Source organism: Muscardinus avellanarius (genome assembly GCF_963383645.1).
Source record: "Muscardinus avellanarius genome assembly, chromosome: 3".
NCBI lineage: Eukaryota > Metazoa > Chordata > Mammalia > Rodentia > Gliridae > Muscardinus > Muscardinus avellanarius.
In genome coordinates, this window is record NC_137788.1 from 161607580 (window position 1) to 161618205 (window position 10626).

General features: G+C 50.8%; 1 protein-coding gene across 4 annotated transcripts in view; it reads right to left on the reverse strand.

Annotated features, from left to right (window-relative positions):
- The window catches only part of APBA2 (amyloid beta precursor protein binding family A member 2), a gene marked incomplete at both ends in the record, with an annotated part of 78974 nt that extends 68660 nt beyond the window's left edge, over window positions 1-10314 (reverse strand). For 3 of the 4 annotated variants that reach the window (XM_080692781.1, XM_080692779.1, XM_080692780.1), the window contains one exon: window positions 9342-10289. In XM_080692781.1, coding sequence (XP_080548907.1) covers window positions 9342-10289 — 948 coding nt within the window. Of the gene's footprint in view, window positions 1-9341 lie in introns of all 4 variants that reach the window. The other variant, XM_080692782.1, reaches the window with a different exon arrangement.
- Between the last annotated feature and the right edge of the window lie 312 nt (window positions 10315-10626).

Genomic DNA, 10626 nt, shown 5'->3' on the forward strand with positions numbered 1-10626 from the left:
CTTGTACTAAGTCTGCTGTGATGCATTGATTTTCTTTTGCTTTTTTCCCCTATCAGAGGGCTCTTTCTAGAAAGCACTGGAAGAACCGGTGATAAAGAGAAATCAGAGTGTCGTAATATACACCTGTAATCGCAATACTCGGGAGGCTGAGACAGGGGGATTGCAGGTCTGCAGCCAGTTTCAAAACTTAGAGAGGCCCTCTGAAACTTAATGAGACCATGTTTCAAATTTAAAAAAAAAATGGGGCTTGAAGGTATATTTCAGAAGTAGAACAACTCTGGGTTCAATCCCCAGTATTTAAAAAAAAAAAAAAGACAGCCAGGTATGGCGGCATATGATTGTCATCTCAGTACTTGGGAGGCTGAGACAGGAGGACTGCAGGTTCACAGCCAGCTTTAGCTACTTAGTGAGGCCCTCTGCAACTTAGTGAGACCCTGTTTCAAAATAAGGAATAAAATAATAGGGCTGGGGGTGAAGCTCTGAGGTAGAATACCCCTGGGTTCCATCCCCGATACCACAAAAAAAAAAAAAAAGAAAGAAAAGAAATCATGAGACTCCAAACAGGTTTACAGGCCCCAGGTATGGAGCTGCTGCACACACCTGAAATGCAAACCGAATACTTTCAACTGAATGAGCGTTGGGGCTCTGGACTGGGAAAGGTCACTGCCCTGGAAATCTCAAGGCCTAAAGGAAAAAGCCCCTAAGTTAGAATTTCTGGCAGAGAGAAGACTTTTTCAGAACACCTTATCTGACTGTAGACCTCGCAATGTGAAGAAGGGGACTTGAAAGGCAGGAAGAGAACTCCAAACTGGTCAGCCCAGCCCGTCAAACCCAGAGATGCCCAAAGAACCTGCCACCCCAGGCTACTCCACAGACCCGCAGAACCAGGATCCCTGGTGCCAGGCAGACATGCTCTTGCCGCACCGCCAGGAGCACAGGTAAGCCGCCCCAGGGAAGCACGAATCAGCAAGCCTCTCTTGCAGGGAGGAGCACCGAGGACTTGCCGGATCCACAAAGCTCATCCCTGGAGCCAGCAGACCAGAGCCAGGTAACAGGTGCCCAGCTGGTGTCCTCAGTACTTGGAGTACATGGCAGAGGACCACGATGGCAGGTACAGAAATGAAGTTCCATCCAGACCTACCTCATGGACTCTTAATCACTGACCATAAAGATAAATCAATAGTTCAGGTCGAGGCAGCCAATGGCTACAATTAAGAAAAACGCCCTGCAGATCATCCCGACATGACTTGTTGCACCTGGAGCCTGAGCCAGGACACGTCAGAGCCTGAGGCTGGGACAGTGTCGCAGACTGGAGCCCCCTGTCTCTGGGCCACCTCACTGGTGCCATGACGTGCTCGCTGCAAACAGCAGGGGGCTCCACACCTCTTGACACCAAGGAAGGAGATGACAGAGTAGAGGCCACCATCACTCAGGGAGAAACACTATACAGTTCACCCACGCCAACCCAGGCATGGGCTCGTGTGCACACTAACACAGTCATGGATTCACATGCACACTAATAGTCATGGGCTCCTGTGCACACCACCCCAGTCATGAGCTCCTGTGCACACCACCCTAGTCATGAACTCCTGTGCACACCACCCTGTCATGAGCTCCGGTGCACACCACCCCAGTCATGAGCTCCTGTGCACACCACCCCAGTCATGAGCTCCTGTGCACACCACCCTGTCATGAGCTCCGGTGCACACCACCCCAGTCATGAGCTCCTGTGCACACCACCCCAGTCATGAGCTCCTGTGCACACCAACCCAGTCATGAGCTCCTGTGCACACTAACCCAGTCATGAGCTCCAGGCATGAGCTCCTGTGCACACCAACCCAGTCATTAGCTCCTGTGCACACTAACCCAGTCATGAGCTCCTGTGCACACCACCCCAGTCATGAGCTCCTGTGCACACCAACCCAGTCATGAGCTCCTGTGCACACCACCCAGTCATGAGCTCCTGTGCACACCAACCCAGTCATGAGCTCGTGTGTGCACTGTATAGAGCCAGATGTTACCTTTCCTGGGGGAGTTGTCAAGGGCTTCAGAGTGAAGACATGAGCCTGAGTATAACACAGTCTGTTTAGCCCTCTTAAGCTGTGTAATCAAGGGTGACGTGCTTATTCCACGAAGGGTTCAAATATGCTGTCACCTGGGACTAATTCTTGTTTCTTTTAGGAGTTCTAGGAGTTATCTAGATCGTATGTAAAGCCCCTCACGTGATGCTGTAGTCACCAGCAACATACCCATTCCCTCCACAGTCACCGAGGGATCATCTGAAAATTAAAAACAAAAACGACACATGAAGTCTGCAGAAGCAAAGGACGCTAAGGGTGACAGCATCCCATCACCGCCATTTGGGGTCGATGTCTAGTCATCCCGAATTGAGCCACACAGGAGGAGGTCTAGGAGGCCATGTGTCCTGGCCTTTGTACCCTGGAATGTGAGACTTATAGGGTCAGTATTTTCCCCATAGGTCCTGCATAGAGAAAAGAACTTGATGATCCAAAATGTTCGGGAATGCTGGCCAAGTAGCACTAGTGCTCCTGTGACGGGGATCTGGGAGCATAATGTGGCTTCTGTGCAAGGAACAACTGAACTTCCAAGAAGAGAAAAAATTTGCAGCAAAGTTTCCCAAACTCATGTGCCAACCAAGTACAGCCGACTCTCTGTATCCGTTGGTCCCACATCTGGGACTCAAGCAAGTGTGGATGGAAAATATTCAGGAAAAGAATAAGGGCATCTGCCTTGAACATGTGTTGACTTTCCTCTTGTCACTTTTCCACTAAGCGATACAACGACTACTTATACACATTCACATCATTTGAGGTATCACAAGTTATCTAGAGATGGCATAAAGTATACAAGGATTTATGTGGCTTTTATGCAAATATTATATGAAATACTTATAGAAGGGACTGGACCTTCCACTGATTTTAATGCCCACAGTGAGTCCTGGGCTCAGTCTCCCTCAGATACTGAGAAATTACTGTACAATTCCAAGTCATGGTACTTTCGTTGTCCCAAGTTGCCACAAACACTGAACATGTGCACGCTGAACCACTGCTCCCGGGACAGGTACAAGGTTATGGTCCCGTGAGCCGCCAGTCACATTTTGTCAACTAATTGTAAAGAACCTTGTTTTATGTATGTTTCTCTTTCAAGTCACCTCATTGAATACATATTTCTAACACACAATTAATGATCTGTGGCATTTCTTTGTTAATCAAACACTAGCTGAGAAGAGGTCACCCTCTCCTTGAGCCTGGATCCCAAGACCATAAATAAACTACTTGGGTTTCTATCCTGTCCACTGTGCTTTTTAAAAATCGGGCATCACCTCCTCAATCTGCCAACTTAGCCATGTCTATGCCTTTCTGGTAACCTCATCACACACTGTAGACGCTACTTTGGTATTTTCTAGAGCGGCCATACATCTAGGTCAGCAAATTTCCTTTCTTTTTCTGAATGAACCCTACCATGGGCACATTAACTTGAACCCATAGCCAATGGCACCATAACTTTTGCCTGAGCAAAGCTTATGGAACACACACATCTCTACTTCACAAGCCGCAGAGCAGCCCTCTTGCTTTTGAGGAATACTGGACAACACACCGTAATTCGGGGTGGCTTGATCACCAACAGTTAAAAAGCGCATCATCAAAAAGCACACAAATGTGAAGCAACTGATACACTGCATAGCTTGCTGGTCGGGAGCTGGAACAAGGGCTCAAAGCACGTCCAGCCCCAGCTGGGAACGTGAGCTGGGTGACTCAGTGTATCCCTTTTCTGCCATACCCACAAATGACCACAAAAGTGTCCTGAGCTGAGTGTTGACTTCAGCATTACAAACAAATTCCAGCCGGTAAGCAAAACCACGACTGGGATGCATGCATGAGGAAGGTCAAATTGCACTCTGTTCCCAGAATAGCACGCTTTGGGAAGTCCTGAAGTAGGTTTCCTAGGACAGGTAGTTTATCTCATGGATTGAAAATGCTTTACAGTGGAATTTTATAATGCCACATTGCAAAGCATTTCTTGCCCATATTTTCCAAATTTTCTCAATAAACATGCATTTCTCTGCATGCGTTTTCATGTTTTTATTCAGTACTGGAGATTGAACCCAGGGGCATTCTATCGCCAAGCTATACCCCCAGCCCTATTTTTTATTCTTTCTATTGAAACAAGAGCTCACTAAGTTGCAGAGGGCCTCACTAAGCAGTTGAGGCTGGCCGTAAACCTGCGATCCTCCTGTCTCAGCCTCTCAAGTACTGGAATTAGAAGTGTGTACCACCACGCCCAGCAGAATCTTTTTTTAAAAAAATAAAACAATATTTATATGTAGTTCTCTATTACTCATTCTATCTCCCTACAATTTTAGAAATTCTTCCCGCCCTCCGTAATACAGGCCTCCTGTTCTCATCAGAGCTCCATGATACAGGTGGGAGAGCTAAAGTCACAGCACAAGACAGTCCCAAGGCCACAGATGCCACTTCCTGTCACACAGAGCAACTCAGTTTCCATATGGGTCAGGCTAAAGCAGTGCCCCCAAGAGAGAGCTCATCCACCTGGCACTGGATGAAGGACCTGCATGACTGAATTCCTCCTCCCACCCAAACAGGTGTGATAGGTCAGATCCCCCCTTCCTCCATGGGACCCCACAACAGGCACAGGAGGTGGAATTGGGGAGCCAGAGTGGAGATGCTGCAAGTCTTTCAACACCGCAGGGCAGACTCCAGAGGTCACGAGACTCCAGAGGTCACGAGAGGACCGACATACCCACACTGCTAGCTCCACCCCAGATAAATACCCTCTCTGCCGCGAGACTCTGCTGACCGTGACTCTGCTGTCCATTCACCGGTCCCATCCCCTACGGCCGGCAGACCTCGCCCAAAGGCTCCAGTTTAATTAAAGAGGCTGGGTCTCTCACAATAACTTGGCTGGGTTTTGCCTCCTTTGTGACTCCCAACTCAATTTCAACGTTACAAGGTGGAAAGGTGACAGATGAGCCATCCACATCCTAACATGCCGCAGAGAAGCCGGGTGCAGTGGTGATCACCTGTCGTCCTAGGACTTGGGAGGCAGAGACAGGAGGATGGCAGGCTCGAAGCCAGCCTCAGCGACTTAGCGAGACCCCGTTTCAAAATAAAAAGTAAAAGAGGAAGTGTGGCTCAGAGGTAGAATGCCCCTGGGTTCAATTCCTAGAAACACACACACACACACACACACACACACACACACACACACACACGCTGCCACAGAGATGAGGAAAATAATAGGACCCAAATTCTAAAGAATACATGTTGAAGACAACATCTAGAGCAAAAAGCACACAAAGTAGTACTAGAAAATGTAAAAGCCCGAAACAACCAAAAGATAAAAGGCTTGGATCAAACATTCATAAAAGATAAGTCATTAGGTAAGGAAATCACAAAGAAAAATTGCCAGCATTGATGTATATAAGCACAGAAGCGTATTCTCAAGATGCCAAAAGAATGCAAGCAGGGTGTGCACTGCTATGTCGACACTGGTCTCACCTACAAGAGAAAGTGCCGCCCACCACCTCCGAGCTCACGGCAGAGTGCGCACACACAAATCCACTCCGTGGCACAGCACCCAAGCGGAACAATAAAAGGTCACATTTGAGAGGCTGAGACTGGAGGATCACAGTTCGAAGACAGCCTCAGCTACTTAGTGAGGCCCTTTGCAACTCGATAAGACCCTATTTCAAAATAAAGAATAAAAAGTAGATCTGGGGGTGTACCTCCGAGGTAGAATGCCCCTGGGGTTCCATCCCCAATACAAAAAAAAAGGTCAGGAAAAATAATCAGGAAAATAGTATGGCAACATGGAGAAACATTTATGATATATCACATTTTATATTATATTATTTTATTATTTATTTATTTATTTGGTGGTACTGGGGTTCCTGGAAGCCCTTCTACCTCTGGCTACACTCCCAGACCTATTTTTACATTTTTATTTGGAAACAGGGTCTCCTAAGCCAGCGCGCGCGGCTGGCTTCGAACCTGCGCCATCCTCCTGTCTCCGCCTCCCAAGCGCGGGGATGACGAGCATGTGCCACCACGCCCGGCGATAAATCACATTTTAAAAGTTGGATGACAAAATTGTATCTTGGATATCATGACAGCTAGGTTCCTTATTTATGTCCAGTGCTATGGTCTGAAAAGGAACACAGAGAAGTGAAAAAGTAAAGCTCATCTGTCAGGGCGGTCGGGACCACCAAGAATGTACCGCTCATCTTTCCATGTCTGACTCTTGTAAGTGTTGGTGTCCCTGCAGGGATAAGCAAGCGCCGGTCAGCCAGGCTGATTACCTCTCATCCAAAGTGCTTGCGGTGAGAAGCACCTTCAATTAGGGATTTGCCCCGATTTTGGAATCTCTGCATGTAAATAATGAAATATCTTGGGGATGGGACCTCCCACCCAGTGATACCCGTGCTGCGGGGCCATGGACCACTGGGCCCCACTTCAAACATTCACAGTCTAGCCAAGCCTGGCAGTACACGCTTGTAATCTCAGTATTTGGGAGGCTGAGACAGGAGAATCACAGGTTCAAGGCCAGCCTCAGCAACATAGTGAGACTCTCAACAATCTAGTAAGACCCTGTTTCGAAATAAAAATAAAAAAGGTTCAGGAGAGAGTATATCTCAGGGGTAGAATGCCCCTGGGTTCAAACCCTAGTACCACAAAAGTGATAATTAAGGAATAAAAAATAATAAAATTAAATTGGGCTGGCTGGGCATGTAGGTTGGAGGTAGAATACTTCTGGATTCAATCCCCGGTACCACACACACACACACACACACACACACACACACACACACACACACATACACACACACACACACACACACACACACACACACACACCAGCAGCAGCAGTAGCAGCATTCTAAAGCATACGGTGGCCATATCACCCATTTCTCCTCTCCTGTTCTTTTGGCCACAGCCTCAGCACCTAGGTAGCATTGCACAGCTGTGCTGTGGCACCGGGGGACAGGGACTCGGCTGCAACCTGAGCACTTGTCTTCAGCCAGGCCTTCGCTGGTTGCTCACACAGCCTGGCCATCACCAGGGAAGTCAGGGGTTCCTTCTGAGACAGCGACTTCAAGTAAAGCACCATCCTGGGAGCGCGGCGCACAGAGGTTCTCACGTGAAACGGGCTACTCTGGGATGGAGGACGTGAAGACTGCCCACACGCACCAGGCCCAAGGGTCCTCCGGAGGAGCGCTGGGGCCCATCCCTCAGGCCCTGAGCCAGGGACTGCTAGGTGCTGTCCTGGGTGGAACTGTTTTATGTATGAATGAAACCAAAATTGCTGTACAATAATTAGCCAGCTTGCATGCGCTTTCCCAGGGCTTGGCCACGAGCATTATCTTCAAGGACAATCTCCCCTTAGAAGCCTAAGCGACTTGCTTTCCCACACAATGGCTCTTCTCTGCAGAACAGACCCTCCTGGTCCCCCATAATGGTGCGGGATGTCCCCACCTCCACCTGCCCTGGTGAGCAGCCACGTCACACGTTCATCCATTCAGTGAGGCCCGTTCAGGCCCATTCCAGCCCTCCAACCACAGGTCTGTGGAGCTTCACGCAAGCGAGCCTCTGCTTAGCACAGAGCATACAGAGCGAGACCTCAGGCCTTACTCCCCGCCAAGGGGAATTTCCTATTGATGAAAATCTCCGACAGAAACTCCATTGCTTACAACAAAATACTGTGCGCCCCACACTCCGCGCAGCCCACAGCCATCCCTGTGGGGCCATCGCCATTGCTGGAGACAAGCCAGGTCCCAGGACCCAGAGCCTCCTGCCCTTTGGGCTGCGCTCCCCCAGCGCGCACTTGCTCTGCAGCTTCCTGACATCACAACCCCTCCTCCGTGGACACAGAACTGCTGCGATGACAGGGGCACCCCAAGGTGAGCCGGCTTCTCTTAATAATCCTGAGAAAGAGCAACCTTTGCAAAGTCCAAGATACGAGTGCTAGAAATCTAACAAAGAGAACGATTTATACTCCAAACACAAGTCTTTAGTGTGTGTGTGTGTGTGTGTGTGTGTGTGTGTGTGTGTGTGTGTGTGTGTTTTCAAACTCATCAACTCTTCTGGGAAAAAACCAATTAAGACTTTAAAAAATATGAAAGCAAGCCAGGCATGGTGATGCACGCCTGTGAGCCCAGTACTTGAGAGACTGAGACAGAAGGATCACAGGCTTGAGGCTAGCCTCAGCAATTTAGTGAATCACTCGGCAACTTAGCGAGACCCTGTTTTCAAATACAAAATAAATAAAAAGGCCTGGGTGTGTAGCTCAGAGGTAAAATGCCCCTGGGTTCAGTCCTCAGCACACACGTGAAAAAAGATCACAGGTTCGAGGCCAGTCTCAGCAATTTAGTGAAATCCTTAGCAAAATAAAAATATATAATAGGGCTGAGGACCTAGCTCAGAGGTAGAAGCACCTGGGCTTAATCCATGGTATCAAGAAATCATAATAATAATAATAATAAATAAATATGAAAATATATTACATACAAATACAAAATACTATACATACATAAATATATATATACTTATATATACATATATATTTTATATAAATATATATAAAAGCAGCCTACAGAATGGTTCACACAGAGGTTCCTTTACACATATCTAATAATCAGATCTCCTTTATACACTCAGGGTGAGGTTTTTTTGAGGGGGGATGGCAGTTTTTCGGATGTGTACATTAGAATATGTGCTTACTTTGCCATAACTGAAAGCAAATATCATTATCTCCATCAGCCTCACCAGCATGCATTTATCCTCCAAGACTGTCCAACTTTAAAATCATTATTTGCACAATAGAGTGGTCATGCACAGTGAACTGCCCGTCAGCCCCAGGCCTGCGGCTCGTGGAGACCTGGAAGCCTGGCGCAGTGGCCACCATGACGCACCCTTGGACACTCCTCTGATGGCCCATGCGCTGGTAGAGACCACGGGGAGAGAGGCAGGGCTGGCCAGGGATGCCCCTCTGCCACAGGCAGACCCGGGACAGTGGGCAAGCACCCGAGCCTCTCTGGAGGGGGTGGGCACTTCTGGGAGACAGGAGCTGCCGGTCCACCCGCTGCAGGAGACACTGCCGATATTCACTCCTGAATCTGAGGGGCAACCTTGGAAGTGGCCAGGGGTCCTAAAACGTGCCCACATTACTGGGCCAGTGCAGAACTGAGCCTGCGTGTTGAGCTAAGGAGCAGCCAGATCTCTTCCGGGGCCACCATCACAAGGCCCTGGCTTCAGCCTCTGCCCCCTGACCTCCCTCCCTCCCTGGGGGCAGCTGAGACCTACCTGCTCTTGGGACCACTTGGGCCTCTCCTCTGGGGTCCTGGTCTTGGTCTTGAAGCCTCTCTGGGGGTCCCCTGGGTGCTTGGCCTCAGGAGGAAGGTTCAGCGACTTGGGCCTGGCCTCGTGCCTGCTGGGCCCGAGACTGGCCTCGCTGGGCGGGCTGGCCTCCGTGGAGTCCCCAGGCCCTGGCTCGGGCATGTGCTCAGGACTGGCCTCGCTGGCGCTGGTGATGCTGGTCATGCTTAAACTCATCTTGATCTCGGCCACAATCTGGTCGATGTCCTCCTCCTGGTCCTCCAGGTCCCCGTCCCCGCGCCGCAGGCGGTAGGGGGAAGTGCCGCCCGCGTTGCCGTTGCCCTCTGAGGGGTAGTAGTCCTGGTAGCTCTCTTTGCCGGGACAATAGTGGCCACCTTCATCCTGCCCATGAGCCTCTAGCTCGGAGGGCTCATCTTCTGGGATGGGCAGGCGGCTGTCTGGGTAGTCCTGGCTGTCTTCGGCCCCGTGGCCGAGGGCGTGTGGATCCGCCGGGTCCGTCCACTCCTCCACCGCCTCCTGGCACTCATCAGTGTCCACGGGGTGTGGGCCGTGGGCCACGTACTCCTCCCCATTGCAGTCCATGCCCTCAAGGTAGCTGTCGTCCTCGGGGCAGTAGCGGATGTAGTAGGTGATACCCTCCTCCTCCGGGAGCCCCTCGTCATAGTCCTCCTCCTCGGAGGTGTTCACATAGTCAGAGCTGGAGTCCCCGTCTGGGCTGTGGCTGTGGCGCTCCGGGTCCTCGGGCGTGGGGCTCTCTGGCCGCAGGGTGGCCAGCTCCAGGCCCTGGGGTGCGTAGCCCTCCAAGGGCAGCTCCATGTCCTCACTCTCGGGCTCCTGGCCATGGGGGACGGGCCCCGGCCTGGCCCTGTGCTCCAACATGCCGCCTGTGGTGCCCTGGCGCTTCCGGTGGGCCATGGCGGATGCTCACGCGGCCATCATCACCTGGGGCAGCTGCTGTGGGGAGGGAGGTGGGAAGAACAAAGTCAGAATCCACAGGTGCCACCGGCCTCCATGGCCCGCCCTGCACACAGCCCCGCGTCCAAGCAGAGTGGGTGCATGGCTGTACCAAGAATGTGGCATTCCTGCTGCCCACCTGCCCACCGCCTCCTGTGTCATAAGTCACCTGTGACGGTGCCAAAGAGGACTGGCACAGCTAGGGTAGGGGAAGCCGCTGGGAAAGTTCCCAGCAGTCGTCGGGCCCCGCCTCAGCCCCTCAACCCATGGGCTCACCCGCGACCTCTGTCCAGCGCTC